This window comes from Herpailurus yagouaroundi, unplaced genomic scaffold, assembly GCF_014898765.1.
Source record: "Herpailurus yagouaroundi ecotype Mexico unplaced genomic scaffold, PumYag 187, whole genome shotgun sequence".
Classification (NCBI taxonomy): Eukaryota; Metazoa; Chordata; class Mammalia; order Carnivora; family Felidae; genus Herpailurus; species Herpailurus yagouaroundi.
The window spans coordinates 30,687,792-30,711,423 of NW_024412418.1; the positions used below are offsets into that span (position 1 = coordinate 30,687,792).

The 23,632-nt window shown below is 46.6% G+C and overlaps 1 protein-coding gene across 17 annotated transcripts in view; it reads right to left on the reverse strand.

Moving 5' to 3' along the window:
• NAV2 (neuron navigator 2) overlaps positions 1 to 23,632 on the reverse strand; it is a 742,917-nt gene that overhangs the window by 248,986 nt on the left and 470,299 nt on the right. For 16 of the 17 annotated variants that reach the window (XM_040495644.1, XM_040495643.1, XM_040495633.1 and 13 more), the window contains 2 exons: positions 19,121 to 19,238; positions 8,322 to 8,374 (listed from right to left, as the gene is read on the reverse strand). In XM_040495644.1, the coding sequence (XP_040351578.1) occupies positions 8,322 to 8,374; positions 19,121 to 19,238 (171 nt within the window). The remainder of the gene's footprint in view (positions 1 to 8,321; positions 8,375 to 19,120; positions 19,239 to 23,632) is intronic. The other variant, XM_040495648.1, reaches the window with a different exon arrangement.

Consider the following 23,632-nt stretch of genomic DNA (forward strand, 5'->3'; position numbering starts at 1 on the left):
AAAGCAGCCTAAAATTATCTTATAATTTCAGAGGAAAATCATTCTCGGTGAGCTTGAAAATCAAGGAGTCGGCTGGCTGTATCCATTCTGGAGGTTCTAGGGGAGAATTTATTTTGTCCTCTTTTCTAGCTGCCAGAGCAGACCTGCAGGCCTTGGTTCATAGCCCCTTCTTCCGTCTTCAAAGACAGAGAATGGCATCTTCCAATCTCTCGTCCCCCACTCTCCTTCTGCTCCCATAGTTAAATGTCCTCGCTCACCTTCCTGCCACCCTCTTAGAAGGATTCTGGTGACCACACCGGGCCTGCCCAGATGATCCAGGATGATTTTCCAGTCTTAAAACCCTTAACTTAATCACACCTGCAAAGTCCCTTTTGTTATGTAACCTAGCATATTCACAGGTTCTCAAGATTAATACGTGGACATCTTTGGGGGTCCACTGTTCACCCTACCATATTGGGTGCCTACTTGGAGTATGAAAAAACCTTTCAATGCACAATAGTTAGGATATACAGGACCTGTAAGCGGGCAAGGGAACGGACATGAGACGTGCTCTCTCCACGAGCCAGGACGATGCCAGATGATTATCATCCCATTGCTCATCCATCCCTGGCAGCAACCCTAGGGGGCAGCTTCCATCATAACCCCACTTTCACAGATGAGAAAGGCTCAGATTTAGTAACTTGCCCAGCACACATGCCTTGGGATGGGAGACCCAAGTCTGCCTGATTCCAGTCTTCTTATTCTTCTTCAAACCAAATCTCCTTCCCAAGATGGAAGGCCTCATCTCCAGGCTCCATCTAGACCTACACAAGTGCGAGTATTACAAATATAATCTTTGTACCTCCATGTCACATTCCATTTTTTCTACTTCAATTTCCTTATATGCAGAATAGACTAACAGTTAAGGAAACAGACTCTAGAGTCAGGCTTCCAGAGTTCAAGCCCCAGCTTGTCACTTATTAGTTATGTGACCTTGTGCACACTACTAAATCTCTGTTTCTTTATCTGTGAAGTGAGAATAAAGGTAACTGCTCTCATAGGGTTTTATGGAGCTAAAATCCATCAATGCAGAGGTCTAAGACATTGTCCAGTCATAGGTATATAGGATAGATGTTTGCTATTCTAATCACGTAAGAACACAGAATCCAGGACAAGGGCCATAACCCCAGGCTCTACAGCACAAGTGGAAAAGAAGGAGACGTTCTTTTTAAAAAAAACAATTTTTTTAATGTTTTTATTTCTTTTTGAGACAGAGCATGAGCAGGGGAGGGGCAGAGAGAGAGGGAGACACAGAATCCGAAGCAGGCTCCAGGCTCGAGCTGTCAGCACAGAGCCCAAAGCAGGGCTCGAACTCACAAACCGTGAGATCATGACCTGAGCCGAAGTCAGACGCTTAACCGACTGAGCCACCCAGGCGCCCCAAGGAGAGGTTCTTTAACATGACTCACACTTAGCTTCTGGCAGAGCACAGCATCAGGGTCTAAGTTCTCCAAGCCATTTAATGGAATGACAAAATCTATTTCCCATTCTAGCAAAATAAAAGGAGTTAAAATATGTAAAGCACTTACCTTTTTTTTTTTTTTTTAAATTTCTGGTCATAAGGACACCTAAAAATGCTTACCTCAAGCAACATAAATGAACTTAATAAACTAAAAGTTAACTGCAATGTCCTATGGATAAACTGAGAAAAAAAAAAGGAATTGAGAAGGAAAGATACTTCTAGAGTAATGCTGGAAAACTTCTAATACCCACATGGCTGCTCAGCCGTAGACAAGGATGAAGAGTGGAATGTTACAACCCTTCAGTCACATGGACAAGTCCAGGCCGGCTCCCTTCTTAGTCTTTCCATCCATCCGTCCGTCCGTCCATTTAACGTTTATTAAACGCCTACTAGACGCCAGTCATCTAAGTACATCCTAAGTTAGGATACTCAGGTGAAAGACATGGCATCTCCTTCAAGAAGATAATTCAACCACAAGGGAGTGTTATGAGAAATGCAGGTACCTGGGGACACCCAAGCCATCAGGCATCTAATAGATCTCAACTCCTTGAGATAACGATTGACCTGAAGGTTAAAGGTTACATGATCCAGGTGGGACAGTCATCAGATCTTCCAGGCAGTCTGGAGAGCATGTGGTAAGTACAAAGACAGGAGGGCACAGTCTCTCTGTGGGCACCTCAAGATCCAGTATGCCTGGGACGTAGAGGATGAGTGGCCGAGTGGCAAGAAACGCTGGTAACTCGATTGTGAAAGATTTTCCACTGTGTGCTTCAGAGTACGGAAGGGGAAAGGAGTAGCCGAGGAGGGTTTAAACAGAGGTGTGACCAAAGAGGCAGAGAAAGAGAGAGAGACCCGGAAGTTGCCTCCACATTGAAAGAGACTGCTGGCCAGAACAGTACCACTGAGTGAAGTGGTGGATGCCACCTACTAACCTTGGCCCTGGACTCTTTCCACTTTGCTTTAAATTTTAAGTGGCCTGTAGACTTTTCTTCATTCCTTCTTGGTTCCGTAACATGTGTGTGCCCTTAGGGTGGTGTAAAAATAGGCCCGGGGCCCGGGGAAGAGGCAACTCAGCTGCCCAAGGAGCTCAGACACTCCCTAGGCATGTGGCCTGCTTTCTCTCAGCTGTTAGGAGGGCTCAAGGTCACTGGGCCTGGAAACCCGATTCTGTTGCAGATGGCCTTCCCGTGGCCCAGGAAGCTCTGTGGAGAACGCAGTGGGAGGTACCTGGCGCCAGGGCTCCCCGACGCCATCTTAACGGGCTGCCTCTCACTAGGGGCCCCTACTCCTTTTCCCGCTCTTATGGATTCATCAACAGGTCAACTCAGGCCCTTTCCAGAAATACTCCAGCTCTTCCCTTCTGCGGATTCTGCTGTATGCACACGTGAAAAATAAGAGCAGGGATTGGGAGGTGCAGACTTTTTATTGCACCCCTTCTCTGCCACAGAAGCCAATACCACGACTAGACGGACCTGGGTTCAAGCTCCAACTCTGCTGCCTAGGTCAGTAATCTAGAACAACAACAACAAAAAGACCTTGAAAAGCCTCAGTCCCATGTACGATTTTTGGGGGGAGGGGGGAAAAAAGGAACTCTGTTCATGCAAGGGAAGTTTGAAAACTACTGCCCGGTCCTTCTCTGTGTCTATGTGCTAACTCCTACAGTCTTGGGAACTCAGGGCTACCATTTCCACGGAGACCCCTGAAGGACAGGGAGGGGTGCAGAGCTGTGCCCAAAGCAGCAGGGGCACTGAAGTTTGGGTCTGTGGAGCCCTAGGGGACACGCAGGCCAGCCTCTGGGATCTACAATCTGCTCAGGCCATATGCAAAATTCTGGGGTGTGTGCAATCTGGGAAGGAGGGAGCCCTAGCTTTCCTCAGATTTCCAGAGGACTCCATGTTTCCAACACATGAACTACATGCACAAATCATCACCAGAGAAACTGCCATGTTCTGAGTGCTGCTCATAGGCGAGGAGCATGAGGGTAAGATCACCTACCTGCAAGGGCTATTGGGAGGATGGAGGGAGAGGACGGCTGGGCAGCACTTAGCAAGGCACCTGGCACAAGGCCGACACTTTACAGGCTCCAGTTGTATTTTATCATGGTGATCAGTATTCTCCATTATCGTCTCCTTTACCACCTCATTAGTACTGCAAAAACGTTTTGAGGGACTTATTATCAACCCCACTTTACAGAGCAGGAATAGAGCCTTCAAAAAGGTTCACTAGTGAGCTCAAGGCCACAGAATAGCAGAGAAGAAGCTCGAACTTGGCCTGTCTGGTTCCCAAGCCCAGCCGGCCCTCAGTCTAGAAGCATTAAGTGAAGAAGGCAGAGCCCTCCCGGAAAGCTCAGGAGGAGGCTGTGGGCTGGAAGCCCCCAGATGACCCCGGGCCTGAGATCAGCAGCCAGAGGGGTAAACAGGCCTGGGGCTTTCCGCTGAAAGGGCCAGCAGGCCTTGCTAACTTTCACCTCTCCTAACCGACAAGAGAAAGTCAAGCCATGTAAGATAATAATGATTAAAAAAGAAAACCACTCCCTGTGGCAGCCATTCCAAGGCTCCAAAGTGAGGCCCTGTCTTGGAGTACAGGATTCAGGTTCCAGGAGGCAGGCCGTGCCCTCGGGCCAGGCTCCAGGCAAGGTTTCTCCTTCCAAACTAATGCAGAACTCTGCTGAACTCACCGCTTGAAAGCCAAAAAGATGCCTCTGGGTTGCCATGGCAATGCTCAACAGACAAAACATTTTACCCGCCTCTGACGCACACACACAAACTTATTTAAGGGCCAAATGGATGGACTGGTGGGTGAAAGGGGGTGGGAATGTTTCCACGGCTCCGTCTCCAAGGACGCGGCCCCCACGGTGTCTAGGTCAGCCTGAAAGCGGGCAAAGAACTCCTTCAACACAAGCTGAGGCCAGCTTGCTAGGGAAAGGGAAGTCCCTGCCGTGCCTGTCTTGTCACAGTCACAGTCTTGTCCTAGGAGAGAGTGACAGTATATGCCGACGGTCCCGGCTCTGCCTCTTCCTGGGCACAGCCTTTCACCACCTGGCACTTCATTCTCTTCACCAGAAAGGGGGGCATGTTGTGCAGGCCCACAGCAGAGTTGGGAGGACAGGATGTGCCCGTAAGTATGAACGGTCTCACAAACCTCACAGCACTGTGCAGATACAAGTTAGTGCTGATATTAAAATCATGGACGACCATTTCCCACCAGGTAGGGTTCTCACCTCCCAGAGCCCATGATTGAACTTCCCTCCACAAGGCTGGATGACCATGGGTATTTCCCTTTAAAGAACTTCACTCCAGGGGGCACCTGGGTGGCTCACATCCGTTAAGCATCTGACTTCAGCTCAGGTCACGATCTCATGGTTCGGTTCGTGGGTTTGACGCCTGCATCGGGCTTGCTGCTGTCAGTGCCCGCTTTGGATCCTCTGTCCCCCTGTCTCTCTGCCCCTCCTCTGCTTGCATGCTCGCTCTCAAAAATAAACTTTTTGTTGCTGTGGTTTTTTAAATTTCACTCCAGGACCCAACAGGAATTGCCCTCCCAAAATGCGGTGATCCGGATAGTGATGATGAATGCGGACCCGTCCCAGACCCAAAGACCTCCATGCCCATGGGGTGTGTTGTACTCTGTCTCTTCCGTGCCCCACTCCTCACCTCAGAAGAGGAGTCTCACCAGAGACAGCTTATGGCACTGCAGCAGGATCATCAACAAATGTTGCAAAACCTTCCTTTGCAAGGGTCCAGGACATCCTTTAGCAAAGGGATGCCCCAGGGATGTGAATCTTCTTCCACCTATCACTCCCCCCGTGGTGCACCCTCTTACGTTTCAGACTCCCTCCCAAGAAGTTATTCTTAAACCTCCCCTTGTCCTCAGATGGAACGGGCCCCCACTGTGCCGTGCACAGAGGTCTATGGAAACAGCTGCACTGTTATTCTCTGGTCTCCTGGTTCCTTAAGGGCAGGGATCACATCTTGCCCACCTGAGCATTCAATTGGCCCACCCCAGTGCCTGGCATTGGTCGGTACTCTGTGAATGCTGACTGGCAGGCTACAAGTGACAATGCCACACCCATCATGTCTGTGCATCAGTGCCCTTGGGATTTTCACGTCCATATGCCATAGGCATCTGCTCTCACTTCCCCATCCTTCTGGAAAAGGACATTTGAAGCAGAGCCTGGAGTGCAAGAGTTTGAGACCTGAGCTCCTCAACAACCTAGTGGGTCAGAAGCAAGGGGGCTGGGCCTCCTACCCACCAAAATCAAAGCTCTTGGCCCAACCCCCAGATTAGCTGATGGACTGAACTTGCCCCTTAAAAACTGGAACAGCATCCATTCCTCCTGCTCTGAATCATCATTGTTTTTCTTTGGCTCCGTTACTCAAGGCCCCTGAAGAGTCCCTACTTTCTCAGGGAGTGAGCACATCAGCTCTGCTGATTATTTTCAGGGAGGTGCAGTTACCCTCTGAGCAGGTGCACTGCCCAAGTTCTCATCTCTCTGTAGATCATCACCCTTCTACCAACATGGTGCTCCCCACATGCTTCCCACTCGGTTTCCTCCAAATCTTTTATCATTGGCTGCCCTAAATAAAGCCTCCTTTGGAGTCTGACCTTCTAGGAATCCAGAAGTGGTGGCTCACCACTGTGCCACATCCCCAAAGGATGCTTCCCATGAGTAGAAATGCATTAACTCTGTATATGCCCATACAGATGCGCGCGTGCACACACGCACACGCACACACACACACACACACACACACACACACACACACACGGGTCCTCGTAGATGGAACACCACCCATGCTGGTCTAAGTAGCACTTCCTGCATGCTCTAGGGGAGCTTCTGCCTTAGGCATTTGTCACAGTTCGTGATGTAGGGAAAATGACAATAGCCCTGTTGTCTTTATCATCTTTCTCATTTCCTATAGAACAGAATGACTGTGGTGGTGGTTTTCACATTTTCCTGGACTCACATCCTGTATGAAATATTCTCTGCTTCGTTCACCACCAGACCGTGTCTGCCTCCCCGCCCTTACACTGGAACTAATTATCACCAACAATTATAGGATTTTATATTCCTATGTTCAAAAAAAAAAAAAAAGAACACAGGCCATAAAAAAACAATACTTTCACAGCTGAAAGAGTTAGAGAAGCCACAAAATTTCATCGGTGCCATGGTAGCATTTATAAATAACATTTTGCATGGAGAGCTAAATTTGCACCACGGAACCTGAGGTGGCAATATTATTTTATAATCTTGAAAGTGGACTTTAACACCTCCCACAGAAGGCGCAGAAAATACAGAAGTGCCAAAGAGAATAAAAGGTTCATTGCCTTCAAATACCAGGTCTACACATGCATCATAATGGGCTGGGACAAATGCATCGGTATCTTTCCCAGGGGAAAGTACTGCCTCTCTTTCGTGTGAAGAGAGGACCTGCATGTGTAAAATGCTTACCCTAAATTAAGTCTTCTATCTTCCACATTTTCCCAATTATTAATATAGTAGACAGCTGCAGTAGCTCTAACAAAAATAGCAGCCAAGCTTTTCCAAAATTCAAAGCGGCCAGGGGAGATCTGCATGGGGACTTTCCTGTGTAAGGAGTGGTTGCTCTCTGGAGCAAATCAACAGGAAAAAATCTCCAGTGAAAGGACAAAAAAAAAAAACAAACAAACAAAAAAAAAAAAACCAACCAAAACAAACAGAAAACTTGTTTCAAAACGTAAACTGAAAAGTGACTCCCATCACACCACACACACTCCTCTTTATAGTAAAAAATAAAGGTCACCAAAAAGGCTGTCTGGCCAACTCATTGGCATTAACAACCCTGAAAATTAAGAAGTAAAACCAAGGATCGCCAATCACTTTGCTATACTTTGGAATGAGACTATCAAATTGTGTCAACTCAAAGGGAGTAGGGGGAGGTCAGAAAAAACAGATTATGCCTTTTTTTAGTTTTAGATTTCTGAAAGCAAATTAAGGTCCTGAAAAAAAAAAAAAAGAAGAAGAAAAAAGAAAAAAGTTGCCCTTAAATTGCCACCTTCATATTTTAAGCAGGTAGGACCATCATCTTAACGAACGGATATGTACACAATTCGTGTCAACATTCACATCTGAAAAGCACGATGAAGGGAAAAACCAGGTATTAAGAGCACTGCAATTTAACGTGCTCTGACCTCAACAGTGATCATGAATTTTAATTCAAAGATTATGAGGGCACATAACAAGAACAGATGTTAAAAGACTCATTTGTTTTTGTTTTTTTAACAGCTCTAATATCAGAGCTTAAGCAGATCACACCAGAGAGAAGATCCCTTGTCAAGGTCACTTTAACAATGGTCTGGATAGTATCGTACACTTCACATTTCCTGCCACCGTTCTGATTTCACATCATTCCAACCTTTGAAGGCAATCAGATCACATGCCCCCATTTCTGAGCAAGACGCCATGACCTCATCTGTGCCCTAGCACCATATACACAAACAGAAATCGCTGTGTGTCTTTGAGAAAGCAGAACTGAGTCCCAACAGTCCAAATTCTCAACAAGCGTAGGTTTGCACCAGGTCTGCATAATGTGTTTCTACAAGAAAGACAGGGAACGTGAAATGCTGACCTAAGACTCTCTGTAAAAATCATGGCCACTTTTTAGTAAATGCCAACAAATATCAGAGAGAAGCAGAACACGGCTGCTTGGAAATAGCTGTTAAGTTTATTAATATAATCCCTTAGAGTAAAGCTTACAGTGTGGCTGTTTCCAAGACGGTCACTATCATTGAGAGGAAGGGCTACTTCCTTAATAAAGACACTCACCAGCCATGTACCACTTACCATTTGTGATCTGTTCTTGGGACAGCCATTGATGTCTTCAATCTTCTCATTGGCTGAAAAAGGAAACACAAGTCAGAAAAAGAAACAATCATTCCCAACACCTTGAGTAGTGATGTTCAGAACGCTTGAGGCCAACCAAGTCCTAAGGCCCATCCTGGGGTCTGTCCAATCAGTGCAGGCATGTGAAACGCTGAGCCGCAGCTAGCAAGCTTCAGGACTTACTCATCCAGCCACCGTCCCCCAGGGACAGCTGGGGCAAGGTCGTCGGCATCTAAAGCAGAGACAACTGCATTGACGACAGTCTTGGAGCACTGGGACATCACAGAAATGTGTGGAGACTGGGAAACAGAGCTCTGATTATGCTTTCGGCTCTTAGACAGCTACGACCTCCCCCACAGAAGATGGGATGGTTCAGAGTGGGTCAGTCCCACTCTGAACTAGAACTCCACTAGAACTCCACTCCTGGGGACAAAAGGCACAGATGAAGTATCTTACCTCATCCTTTCCTTTTACTTAATTAAAACAAAATTAATTCCAGTGTAGTTAACATACAGCATTATAGTTTCAGGGGTATGATATAGTGATTCAACGGTTCTGTCCATGACTCCGTGCTCATCACAACAAGTGCACTCCTTAATCCCCATCCCCCGCCCACCTCCCATCTGATAATCATCAGTTTGTTCTCTGTAGTTGAGTCCATTTTTTGGTTTTGTCTCATTTTTTCCCTTTTGTTTCCTAAATTCTACCTGAGTAGAATAATGTGGGATTTGTCTTTTTGACTTTTTTCACTTCGCATTATATTCTCTAGCCCATCCATGTCGCAAATGGCAAGATTTCATTCTTTATGGCTGAATAATATTCCATTGTGTTTGCCCATCTTTATCCATTCATCTGTCAATAAAGATTTGGGCTGTTTCCATAGTTTGGCTATTGTAAATAATGATGCCATAAACATAAGGGGGCATGTATCCCTTTGAATTAGTGTTTTTGTAGTCTTTGAGTAGCTACCCAGTAGTGCCGGATCGTATGGTAATTCTATTTTTATTTTTTTTGAAGAACCTCCATTCTGTCTTGCAGTGGGGCTGCACCAGTTTGCATTCCCACCAATAGTGCACAAGGGTTCCTTTTTCTCCACATCCTCACCAACACTTGTTTCTGGTGTTGTTGGTTTTAACCATTCTGACAGGTGTGAGGTGATCTCATTGTGGTTTTGATTTGCACTTCCCTGGCGAGTTGAGTACCTTTTCATGTGTCTGTTGGCCGTCTCACCTCATCTTTAGCCAGAAATGCTAATATTGCTTAATACAAATAGGATTATTAATAATCCTGTTCCCAGAGTGGTAGCACACAGAGAAAATAAGAGAGCAAGACTTAAAAGGGATGCAACCCAGGCCACATAGTGAGTCCAGGCTAGATCTGAAACACGCTCCTAAAGTCATAATAGCACCTGGCTATTTAGAGAAGTGGGAGAAAGAGGTTGTGTTAAATTAACTGGAAATCAATCCAAGTGACAAGGAAGAAAGGCCCAGGTTCCCACAGCGAAGTAAGGAGGAATCCCTATAAGACACAGCCCAAGCTATCTATGGTGGGTGCAGGGGGGTTTCAGTTTGCCACAGCAGCACTACATAAAAGCAACATATGTAGAGGTTGGGGCACTAGCTTTGGGAGGCAAAGATACCTCCACGTTTGAATCTCAGATCTATAGCTTCTTAGCTGTGTGATCTCAGCCATGTCCCTCAACCTCTCTGGGCCACAGGTTCCCCATCTATAGGATGGAGCTAATACTACCTGCTCTAGAGGAAGAGCTATGATAGACTATAGGATGCCAGAAAAATACTTCATGCAGTGCCTAGCACACAGTATGTATCCTACAAATAGCAGCTATCATTTACCCAATAATACATACCATCTATGTAAAGTATATAAGATATGAATTTCCTTTCTGAAGTCTCCATCTGAGTTAAGCCCACAAACTCAGCTAGGAGTCCACAGTCAAGCACGGAGGTTCTGCTGCCTCCGGGAAGCCCCTGTAAGCTTCCTCCCCAGTCCCTTTGGTCCTTTTACTTAGGGTCCCCACCCCTAGAAGAAGAAAGCACATGCAAGTCTGTGTTCTCTCAGCACTGTGTACCTTCCTCTGTTTTGGTCTGAATCATTTAAGGTGTAACTCCTTTTCTGGTCTCCACCAGCTATGCTGTTGAAAGCTTGGCAGACCTACAGATTTTGGTTTTCACATTTGTGTGTTCGGGGCTCAAGAAGTGCTTACAAAATCAAATTTCAAAAACAAACAATCATGTCAGATTTTAATGAATAGGATGCCAAAAATCCCCATAAAGAGGAAAGATATTAAAAACTATCTGAAAAGAATAACCAAATCAAAGTGTCCCAAGCTCCAATTTTAGAACTCCTGAATCTAATACATAATACAGCTCGGCATTACCTCAATTGGACTCCCCCCCCACCGCCACCCCTCTGGTGTGCTCTACTTCGAGAAAGAAGGGAGAAATAAAGCTAGTATCAAGAAATTGTTTAAGGGAGAAGTGGGGGGGAGAGGGGAAAATGGGGAATGGGCACTGAGGAGGGCATTTGTTGGAATGAGCACTGGGTGTTGTATGGAAGCCAATTTGACAATAAATTATATTAAGAGAAAAAAATTGTTTAAAAATCTCATTCCTAGGAGACAGTCTGGTTAGTATACATTCAGCCTAATCTACACCTTCTTTAGAATTTGCTCAGGCTAACAGATACTCCACTCTATGATCTACCTTAGAAGATGTCAATCTTCAGAAATCCAACTCATTAAGAACAGTGGGATAGACATTTTAGGAAGCCTTTTCTACCCGTTTCCCTTACCCCCAAAAGAGGTGCCATAAAGCCTTTAAAAAGCACATAAGAAATGCCCAGTGAATGGGATGACTCATGGGTATCTGTTCTTTTAGTTCACCAGAAAATGACAGAATTACAATCAGTCAGAATAGGTCACTAGCATGTCAGAAGAACAAGCTTTATCATCTGCTTCCTATTGTAACCTCAGAGCTTAAGACAGTGCTGGTCACACAGAAGCCAACTCAAATATTTGTTGAAAGGAGCTAAGGAATGAGTATTCTGAACGCTTCAAAGAATCAAAGTTTAACTGCCTATTCGGAGGCAATGGTCTTTTCACTTGTCAATACAGAGGCACATACTAAAGATGAAAAAAAAAAAAAAGATCCTGGACAAATGGCATGCCTTCAAACAAGGGAAATTATGGCAGGCCTGCACTCAGACCCTGGGTTTTGATATACAACAATAGAGAATAAATATGTGGCTTCTGAGAATCCAGGCCTCTCAAGGTATCTTCCAATTGGATACTCATGATGGCCAAAGTCATAAGTCATTAGATTCTGATCAATACCCAGTTCAGCATTAGGTCATTAGTGCTCATTCAAGTAAAGGATGGATAACTGTGATCTTAGGAAATCATTTTAAAGATTCTTTATATACCATCTAGATAAAAATGCCAAAGGACTTGGTCTAATTGTTACTCTACTTCCTTTTTGTAGTCTGTCACCTAAACCACAGTCAGGTGCTGCCTGAATTCAAATACTGCAGCTCCTAGGAGCTTAATGCCATTTTACAACATTAGAAATAAACCAATGGAGTGGAGCCTATGGATAGGCTCTAAAGAATATGCAGGAAGAGATCAACTAAATGCCTAAGCCCAAACTCAAAGAGCTTAATAAAAATGCAAAAAAAGGTCTTGAACTTCCTAGTTTCCAATTTCATGTAATTTAAATACTTCTCCTTTGCTTAAATTCTCAAGAATTTCCATAACTGTCATAAATACTCAGAGCAATAACAGCAGTTCTGATTCTGCCGAAAAGGAAGAAGAATTTGGATAACTTGTGGTAGGGGGTCTTTGGCTGCAACACAAAAGTAGATAACCAAAGAAGCAAAGGCATTTGTCCCCCAAGTCTTCAACTACGATTCAAACTGGCAACCCTAAGTGCCAGTGCCCATTTATGTATTCTAGCAGGTTCAAGACCTTCTCAATCCATGAATGCGGTAACCTGCCTGCATACAAGGCGACAAGTTATTAATTGGAAAGCTTCAGTGCACTTTTCAAGTAAGGAGAGTGGCACCAGCTCATTGCTTTCCAGCAGACTTCTTTGGAAGGGATGACAACATCTCATATGCATCCATGCACAGGGCAGCTGGCAGCCCGGCCAACAGGAGAGAGAGAAACTGGCTGCCCAGCAAGGCAGAGGACTTACCCAAAGACACACAACAGTAGCAGGTCATCAATGGAAAGAGGGCACAATCCTAGGTGTTGTCTGAATTTCCTGGTTGTGCTCAGAGGCCACCCAAATGGTGACGGAAAATGGGCTGCTATCAGCTCTCGTCACCTCTGATGGGAAATCTCTTCCCCTATCCTCTGTCCTTGCTTCCTCCTTCTCTCCAATCCTCTTTTGTTCATCCTATTTCCCTCCTTCTCTCTCCTTTCATCCCTGCCTCCCACCCCTTTTCCCCTACCCTCCTTCCACCCCCTTCTGGCATTCTCCCTGAGTGACAGCAATGTAAGCTGGAGGAGGGAGGCCTGTCTCTCCCTCTTGATTCATGCTGTTTATCCTGGCCTCGTAAACCTCTCTAATAACTCATGGCGATGGCACCGTGATGGGCTGGCAGGCAACTGCCGGCTTTGGGCAGCTCATGACTCCAGAAGATAATCACACTAATAAGAGGTTGAACAGAGACCGGACCCTCGGTCACGGAAAGCAGGACACGAAAGGCAGGAGGGAAAGATCCATTTCTGCCTAAAGGGCAGAGCGATGGTATAAAAGCGTGGGCTCCAAATCATCCCACTACCCGAGAAACCCAACTCCTGGGATAGGTAGATGGACTCTAGAATTGATCTATCCAGGGTAGCTGAAGACTCAGGAGCAGTGTCTATGGTTAACACTTCAGGGTTCCCTTCAAGCCACACATCTGATCATGGCACTCCCCGCTGTGAAAAATTAACTCTTCAACCACTAGCCTCGGTGCTAAGGCAGAAGCCCAGAATTCGCTCCCCTGTGCCTGGCAGCCTGCCTGATTTTGCCTCATTGACCCTTTGGCTCTCTACCCTCCAAGCATCCCTGCACACTCTTCATCTGCCAGGAATGCCCTCCCGACTGCTCCACCTAGCTAACTCCAAGTTTGAGGTCTTGGCTTAAAGGTAAATTCCTCAAGGAACCCTTCCTTGATTCTACCCCCTATACTCTATCATGGATCAGGTCTCACAGCACCACTGGTCCTCAATCATTATGTATTATACTCCCCGGCCTAGATAGGGGTTGTCCTCTCAAAGGGACCATCTCTCTGCTTTTAAGTTTTGATGGGCCTGCTCTTATTTATCTATCATTTTTCGAATTTGTTTTGAGAGAGAGAGAGCGAGCTAGCGCATGTGCAACCCATGAGCACAAGCAGGAGAGGGGCAAGGGGAAAGGGAGAGAGAAAATCCTGAGCAGGCTCCGCACTGTCAGTGTGGAGCCCAATGTGGGGCTCGAACTCATGAAACGCAAGATCATGACCTGAGCCGAAACCAAGAGCCAGTCAGGTGCCTCTGATGGGCCTTCTTTTCAATGTGTTCTTTTTTCTACTTTGAAGTAACTTCACGCTGACAGAAAAGTCACAGGAATAGTACAGAAAATCCACATATACCATCCATTCTCATCTCCTCCCTCCCTCTCCTCTGTATGTATGTGTGTATATTTTTCTGAAATCATTTTAGTTTAGACTACATAGATCATGTCCTTTGCCCCTTATACTTAACTAACATCCTTGTTCTTTGCAAATATATACTATCTCATGGTACAATTAGAACATTCCAATTGTGCCAACTGCCTTAAAAAGGTCCTTTATAGCATTTTAGTCCCCTAATCAGGATCTAGTAGCACATGTAGTTGTCACAGCTGTTAAATCTCCTTTATATTGGAACAATTTCTCAGCCTTTGGCTTTCACAGAAGTGATAGTTTTGAACAATATAGGCCTTTTTTTTTTTTTTTTTTTTGTAATAGAAAGTTCTACAATTGGAGTTTGTCGAAGATTCCTCATGATTAGTTTCAGGCTTTCCATCCCTGACTGGAATTCAACATAAGTGATGTTATGTTCTTCTCAGGGCATCACATCAGCAAGCACAGGACATCCATCTACCCCTTGCCAATGACACAATTTTGATCTCCTGGTCATGACATCTGGATACTCCCCTGTGTGGATACCTTCCCCTTACAACTAATAAGCCATCAGCGGAGAGACACTTTGAGACCACGCAAATAGCTTGCCCCTCAAACTTTCTCCTCCAGATGTCAGCATCCATGGATTCTTGCCTTAACTAATCTTTACCATCATGGTTGCAACCTCCTCTGTATTTGTTAGTCAGTGTTCTCCAGTACAGCGAAGTCCGGTCTTCTCCCAATAGATGTTTCTGTCAGTACAGATTCCTATCCCTATTATATAGGAATTCCTATTTTATTTCACAGTTCTAATCCACAACTGTCCTCAATTTTGAGGCTCCGGTCTCAGATTACGGTCATTCTTCATAGCCACAGAGGGTACAACTAGCACTTACAGGGAGATACCACCAAGGAGGGTGGATTTTGACCTAGTCAAAGAAAAGGTTCAGAAGGATTCCAAATCGCCATCAACAGAACTAGCTGATTGGGGAAGTAGTAAGCTGCCCATCACAGGAAGTATTTAACTGTCTGTTGACTGCTCTTTCTAGAAAAAAAACCATGTATCAGGTTGGGGCTTTTAGAGATCCCTTCCAAACCTTTGAGTTGAGACCTGCGACAGAATCCTGGGAAGGAAGAGAGCATGACATCTAGTTTAGAGGCATATTCAGAAGAATACTAACTGCTGACAAGGGAAAACATCCAGCCACCCGTTGGACACAATCCAGCCAGGCTTGTAGAAGCAGGAGCTGTAATGAGTGAACATCTAATCCCTAGTCCTCTTGATTTTTCTTGACCATCATTGCACGCCGGCCGCCAGGTTAAATGCCAGGAGCCAAAAAAGACCACTCAGACCCAGGCCCAACACAGAAACCAATGGAATGACAGAGGAGAGTCCCTCCAGCTCTGCCTGGGGGAGCTAGGGAAGATAGGGACTTTTCCAGAATGAGTGGGGGCTCATCAGCCAAAACAACTCTAACACCAAAATTCTGTCCAGCACACAACGGACTCCAATTCTGGGAAAATCTTAGACCAACGGAGATACACATGCACATATGTGTATGTTACATACATACACACATACATATGTACCTTTTTACATTTTATTTCAAAGGACACGTGTGGGAGAAGGCATGGACTTCAAAGTAAAGAGTACAATTGGTCAATAATTCAGGATCCTGGTCAGAAAATGCTACTCCCCTCCTGCACCGAGAGGTATTCACAAGACCCTCAAAGATTAAATGCTCTGAACTGGCTGATAAACAATCTGGAGTAGTCACGTAGAACTCCTACGTGTACCTACCTTTTCAGCTCCTCACTTTCTGGGTCTCTGTCCTCTACACACAGAGCACAGGGTGTAAGCCCAGTAAAGTCCAGGGCAGAGACAGAGGTGCTAATGCCCGCCTTGCTCATAGAGTCCCCGGCAGAACCAAGCCTCGCTTGGAGGGGCGAGGGAAAGCAACCTGGGGGCTTCACATGCAGCCGGCCGCTGGGACTAACGAGAGGCCCTGAAACTGGTCCAGTGGCTTAGGCCTAGAAAGGTCACTGTCTAGGCAAATTCATATCATCTCAATACATTCAGGGAAGCCTCCCCGTGAGCAAGGATAAAAACTGTGCTGGCAGACATTTCCGTAGCACCATACTTCGTCAATTCTGGACACCCGTGCTACCTACCGTTCACCTCTTCTGAGCCCTGACAGACCTAACGCATCTATCATGCACACTCTAACACGGATACCAAAGCCTTGTCATCCTCGTACGCCTACCTTTCTAGAGGGCGGTTACCAGGAACACTGGTTTCCAAACAAGTTTCATGTTCGATACCTACCTTGCACTTCCTAAGACTGCTACTACAAAAATCAGGCCATGCCTATTTTAAAGACAGAGAAACAGAGGCAGCGGAGGAAAAGGGCTCTGAGGGCCCATGGTTGGAAGCAAGGAAGCTGGGATGAGAGTGAGGCCTCTTGCTTTCACCCTTTCCCCTTTATCTCTTGCTCCCTGGGCTGGAAGCAGAGAAGGTCCTGGCAGAAATCCTGCACAGCCCCCAGATTCAGCCACAGTCGTGCTGCTAACGTATCGAATGGGACACGGTTGATGTGGAGATCAAAACTCCACTCAAGTGCAAGTCCTCTCTTCTCTGAGGACCTCACCAAGAAGATGCTGCTCTTTCTTCCAAGGTTACAGGCCTTGCACACTTGTCTCTTTATTCCTAGCTTGGAGCACAACGCTGGCACACAGTCAGGACTCCAGAAATAGCTACTAACGCGAAGTGAAGGGAGGTAGATTCTTGTACGGGGTTCCGTGTCTCTAGATTGAGAGGGGAGATATATGATATAGCAGAACAAGGAACAGAAGCTTTAGAAGCAAAATAACCCAGGTTAGAATCCCCTTGCAGACTACTGAGCTGAGACTCAGTGAGCCTCAGTTTTTGCAACTGTAAAATGGGGTGAATCTCGCCTACTTTGTAGGGATGTTGAGGAAACGTAAAGAAATGTCAAAGACTAGCACGAGTGATGAAGAGTGCGAGGAAGAAAAAATAGGTTCCAGTCCAAGATGGCCACAGAGGAAGAGGGAAGGGGAGGGGGTGGAAAAGGCAAAATGGGTGAAAGGGAGTGGGAGATACAGGCCTCCAGTTACAGAATGAATGAGTCATGGGGATAAAAGGCACAGCATAGGGAATATAGTCAATAATAATACAATTGCATTGTATGGGGACAGATCGTAGCTACACCTGCGGTGAGTACAACAATGGAGTTGAGTCACTATGTTGTACACCTGAAACGCAAGTGACATTCAGGGTCAACAATTCTCAGAAAAGTTTGTGGGGGAAAAAGCGTGGGAGGAGAAAGAGATGAAAAGGAATAAGTGTAGTGGACAGACTTCTAGAAGACCCCCAACTCTCCTCCCACTCAGCTTCGAGCCCTTGTACCGTCCCCTCGCATCGAGTAGGACAGGACCTGCGATTTGCTTTTAACCAACAAAATATGGCAAAGGACATGGGATGTCACTCCCACAGTCATGTTACATCGTAGATGACAAATTGCTAGCCAACTTGCTCTAGAAACTTTCCCCCTTTCTGGCGTTGAAAAAAATGAAAGCAACCACACTGGCAGCAGGAGGGGGTGGGCACCTGGGTGGCTCAGTTGGTTAAGCATCCGACTTCAGCTCGGATCACGATCTTATGGTTTTTGAGTGCAAGCCTCACATCGGGCTCTCTGCTGTCAGCTCAGAGACCACTTCGGATCCTCTGCCTCCCTGTCTCTCTGCTCCTCCCCTGCTCACTCACACGTGTGTGCGGTCTCAAAAATATATACAGACATTAAATTAAAAAACAACCACACTAAGAGATGCACATGGCAAGGAGCCGAGAGGGATTTCTGAGAGCAAAGACTTCTAGCCAACAGTAAGAAATCAAGACTTACCTCCTATAACTGCAAGGAAGTGAATCCTACCAACACGGAGTGAACCTGGTCCCCTCCCCAGTCGAACCTCCGTGTGAGGACCCAGCCCAGGCCTACATCTTGACTACAGCCTTGCAGAGGCACCGGCCAAGCCATGCTTGCATTCCGACCCCCAGAAACCACGAGACGATACGTACGTGCAAAGTGTGTGGCCCTGTGTTACATGGCAAGAGGCAGCTAACACAAGGGGGGGGGGGGGGGAAGACAGAGAAGGGGAACCAGGCTCAAGCTCATCTTAAGAAACCCATCTTAGGACATCAGGGACCCTTGTATCTGAGTGGCAGCAGTTCTCCAAAAGTCATCAGCCAAGGCCAGCTTGCCTATGTTTCTAGGTACAATCTCCACAGACGTGAGCAGGGCTACAACTATTAAAGGCCACTTTTCTCACACTGGAACAATAAGCAACTCTTCCAACACAACACATGCCCAAGGGGCTGGGGTTTCTGTCCTTATGCCTTTTCCCTGGGCATGAGGCAGCCACAGAAGCTGCCAGCGACAACAATCAGCCTAATGTCATCTAATTGACCTCCTGCCTCCTGAGTCTGAGCTCTCAAGCAGGGATGCAGGGGGCACTTCCCTTAAGTCTTTAAGGCTGGAGGCAGAGCTGCGCCCAGCCTGTGCCTGCCTTCCCAGGGAGAGCCCTTTCTCCCAAGCATGCGGCCCCAGCTCCCTTCCCCCAGCATTAAAACCAAAACCAACCTTCTGCAAAATTCAATCCTTTGATTTCTCAGTCCCAATTAAAGTTGGCAGGACTAAACCAGTCGAGTAGTGCATTTTTTTGTTTTTGGTATTTACCAAATATTTGGAAATATTTATTTCCAAAATAACCCGTTAAAAAAAAAAATACCATCAGAGGGGGGAATGGAAAGCCAGACAGATCAGGGGCAAGAAAGGGACAGAGAGCCCTCCCCAAACCATCAGCACTTCCCTCCAGCCCTTCTCCGAGCATCAAGGGGGTCCTCTTATCGGAAAAAGCAAGCTGGCACCCACGACCCCCAAGCACAAAACAGAATCGAATAAATGGTCAACCCACGTGGCAGAAACACTGTATTCTCCTGAGATTTCAGTGTGCCATGCCCCTTGCCCAGCTCAACAACCCCTTCTAGGTCTCCACCGTAACTCCTCAATCCCCGACGTAAAACCCACTCTTACCCACAACCTGGATAATCTGAGCCAGGAGGACGCCGTCTGTCACATCTTGCTGGAGGTCCTTGATGAGACGTTTGTGGCCCGACTTGGCTAAATAATGATTGGCCCAGTCCGTGTAGATCTGCAAAAACAAAACCAAAGAGGCAACTTTAGGAACCCGCTCAGATCTATCCCGTGTCAGAGGCAGCTGCTGGGGCCTGCGCAGCAGCCAGGGTCCCACCAGCTCGCTACCCTGGGCCAGCCGGTGCCATTAACATGCAGAGCCTCGTGCTGAGGGCCATTCAGCTACCCATAGCCGGGCTTTCGCCTATTGAGAGCTCTGCCATCAAGAGGCAGGGAAAAGCTAAAGAAAGCTTCAAAGCATGCAAAGGCCTGAATGGGATGGGGACACAGAACTCAACAGTCTGCTCCAGACGGCTTTGAGAGGCAGTGCCTCTAAAGGCAAGAGAAGCCTCCCCCGCCCCACCGCCATCACCCCCCTTCCCCCCGCCCCTGCCCATCTTTTTCTCTTTATTGAGAAAACGTATGGGGAGGTTACCACCCAACAGGCATCTTTTAATGGGCCATTTCAGGGTAAGGAGCGCTATTGAGTTAGCGGAGCTCTCAGGAGCCTGGGTCCCTTGTAAAGAAGCCAAGTATACAAACACAGAGCCCCTCAATTACTCGTGTGTGAGTGGCGTTATTTACGGCCTCACGATCGCCTCGAATGTAATCGGTTTCATTTAAAAGCCCAGCATCATTTTCACTGTTGGGATTCTGTGACTAATAAGAATTTTAAAAACCCAGCAAATTCTGACATATTTAAACACAGCACTGGTGCACACAGCATCCTGAAAGGCAGAGGCTAGGTCACCCATGGGATCAGGAAAGCAGACCCCCTTTGGGGACATACAGACCTGCTCCTGTCACAGAACTGTCACTACAAGAGAATCTTTTCTTGCAGAACAGCACAAGAAAACTCACCTGAGATCCTTCTCCCTAACTGGAAAAAAAAAAAAAAAAAAAAAAAAGGGCCAAAAAACAAAATTAGACACCTCGTCAATTTTGAGTGCTAGGTTCCACAGATTTGTGAGTCTACGGAGGGACATGCAGGCCCTATAGATCGGCACCCTTTCTTCTCCCCTACAGGGATACGAACAAATGACTGCTCAAAAGAGAATACCGTACCCCTGCTGGTCCATCTATTAGTAACAAGTTCACATACTAACTCCCATGACGTCTCCACCCAAATAGAGGTGATCACTGTATCTCCAGCAGGCCTGCTCGGGGATCTTGTGTGTGACTTCTAGAGCAGGGGGAGCCTTCCCCTCACCCTGGCTCTCCTCCATTCTATTCTTCCAATGGGCCCAGAGCAATCTCAAGCAATGGGGCACTGCCCCTTGAGGCTCGTAAAATGGGACAACAGGCCAGGGCCTGGAATCACAGAGTGGACCCGTTAGGGAGCCTCATTCTAAAACGGGCAAGGCAGAGAAGCACTTCCTACTTCATCAAGAACAGGGGACAGACACCCCCTGGCTATTCCCACCCCCAACCTCAGAGCTGGGTCTTCCACTGCAGAGACCCACGAGCTGAAGAGATACGCCGCAGGATGATTCTGTGTCACACCTCGGTCCAAGGCATCTAATCCTTAAATCCATGTTACTTTCCTGCCCTAGGATTCTCAAGTTGTCAGAGATCAAAAGCCTAATAAAGCAAGATCATTTTCGATTCTGTGATCACCGAGAAAGCGAAGGACATGGGGAGCCATCTTGGTCATTTTACGGCCAGTCCTAAATGCCAAGGATTATTAGATTGTTAAGAGGGAGAGAAAAAACATGAGAAGGGAAAGAGGCAGCCCCGGGTTCAAGTCCCAGTTCTGGAGGTTCCATGGCGTAGGGATTTGGATCCCTTTTGTCCAGTGATGTGTCCAAGGTGGTTACAGCATTAAGCACATAGTTCTCAATATGTGTCTGTGAAGAATGGATGAAGGACCTCAGGCAAGCTCTTTAAACTCACTGAAGCTAGTTTTTCTTAGCCATGAAATGGGATCAACACCATCTACTTGTCAGTTATTATGAGGACTGAGTGATAAAACATTTTTTTTTTTTTAAAAAAAGGGATTTATGCACAGTAGGAGCTTAATAAATGACCTATAGTGCCTACTATATACCAGGCACCAGTATAAACACTTTGCACATATTAATTCATTTAATACTTATTCTAGGAGGTGGATACCATTGTTAGGTCTATTTTTTTTTTTTTTTCCAGAGAAATGTGAAACGTAGAGAGGTAAACTAACTTGTCCGAGGTAACAAGTGGCAGAGCCAGGATTTGAACCCAGGCTGACTGGCTCTGTAATCCCTTAGACATTCAACAATGCTCCTTCTCTGAATACAAATACAAATGTTATTCCTAGCTTTTACCTCCTCCATGACACCCTCCTACGGACTCTAGGCTCATTCCCCTATTCAGTTATGTTCCGGCTGAAAGAATTGAACAATAAATAAACAAAAACCCAAAGCCTAGTTCTATCCCTTGCTGTCTGAATGCCCCGGGGCAAGTTACTCAACTTGTCTGAGCTTCAGTTTACTCAGCTGGAAGATGGGCATAAGAAAGACTACTTCAGAAAGCAGTTAGGAAGACTTTTACATCTAAAGGGCATAGCATCTGCCACATGCGAAGTGTTCAGTAAATAAAGTATTTAGAAATGTGGCTACCAGCATTATGAAATGGGCCAGAACAAAATCAGCCCAGCCTCTCCCCTGAACCTCCAGGACACAGACGATTCAGGGACGACTCCTCCATCTCCCTCACAAGGTAGAATTTCAGGAGTGAACCATCCACCATCTGGAATCACAAACTATGACGGACTGAAAGAAAAGGAGGTCAGAGATTGACCAGGCTGGTTCCTAGAGCCAAGCTCCCTTCCCCAGCTAGGAGATGCACCCAAGCACTACAGGGATCCCACAAGCTACGTCTGAAGGACTGTGGAAACATTCCAAAGCTTAAAGCCATCCACCCCCAAGGTCATCAGCTGAGGGGAGAAGGGGTCATGGACAAGGATACTGCTGAGTGGGAGGTGATGCTGGTACCTCTTGCTCATTCTCTTCCTGGAAGTTAAAGGTATTTTAAAATAGATCTACTCTCGGGCGCCTGGGTGGCGCAGTCGGTTAAGCGTCCGACTTCAGCCAGGTCACGATCTCGCGGTCCGTGAGTTCGAGCCCCGTGTCAGGCTCTGGGCGGATGGCTCGGAGCCTGGAGCCTGTTTCCGATTCTGTCTTCCTCTCTCTCTGCCCCTCCCCTGTTCATGCTCTGTCTCATGCTCGGTCTCTCTCTGTCCCAAAAATAAATAAACGTTGAAAAAAAAAAAAAAATAGATCTACTCTCCAAAACAAGACTGCGTGTCCACACAATCCAGCAGTTAAGCAAACTTCTTTCAACAAGTATATGTGTGTACACACACACACACACACACACACACACACACACACTCACTCACCTTGGAGCCATGGTGGGGCCATGTGGGTATCTGGTATACCAAGGAGAACTTCTACAGTGGTCAGAAATGGCTCTGCCGAAGAAGTGAGCTTCTCTACCCAAAAACTATGTAAAAGAAGAGCCTTTCTTTCACCTTAGCCTACCACACACCACTGCAACTTTGTCTTCCCAGAGCACAGCTCTAGGAAGTTGTGCTCCTGCTCAAAAAAAAAAAACAACTCATCAACAGCTCCCCACTTCCCACTGAATTCAAGTCTGGCTTTTCACACTGCTATTCAAGGCAGTCTGATCCACCCACTCTATCCCAGACCGCGCTCAACCCTTGCGGGGGAGGCGGTGTATGTGGAAGTTAAGAGGATAGGCTTTGGAAATGACCAAGTACAGCTGGCCCTCAGCCCCAGGCAAATGAATTTCCATTAACCTTTCTGTATCTCAGTTTTACCCTCCATAAAATGGGGATTATACCTAAGGTATTGTAAAACAGCTGGCAAACTGTGACCCAGGCCAAACCCAGCTGACCATCTGTTTTTTTGTAAACAAAGCTCTATTTGGAACACAGCCACACTCACTTGTCATCTTTGGATGCTTTCATGCCACAGTGGCACAGTTGAGCAGCTGTGACAGAGAACTTTTGGCCCGTAAAGCTTTAAATATTTACCATCCAGCTCTTTACAGAAAAGATTTGCCAGTGTTACAGGGACCGAATGAGAGACCACGCCCACCATACCAAGTGCTCAGTGGTCATGATTACCATCACCTTCAGGAAAACTTGACCCCACAATTCCCCATCTCTGAATTCACGCCATCCTATCTGCCTGAGTACCTCCACCAGTGTCACCTGGCAAGGCTCAATTTCTAGGTCAGTCCCTCCAGGAGGTCACTCTGGATTTCCCGACTGCATCCTGAGCTACACACGATGCAGAGACTGTAGATAACATGTACGTCGGTGCCATCTTCCCACCTTCACCACCAGATGTGGGCAGAGACCATGCATGTCCCACCCATCTTTGCTGCTCAGCAGTGCCTCCCTAGGTGCGG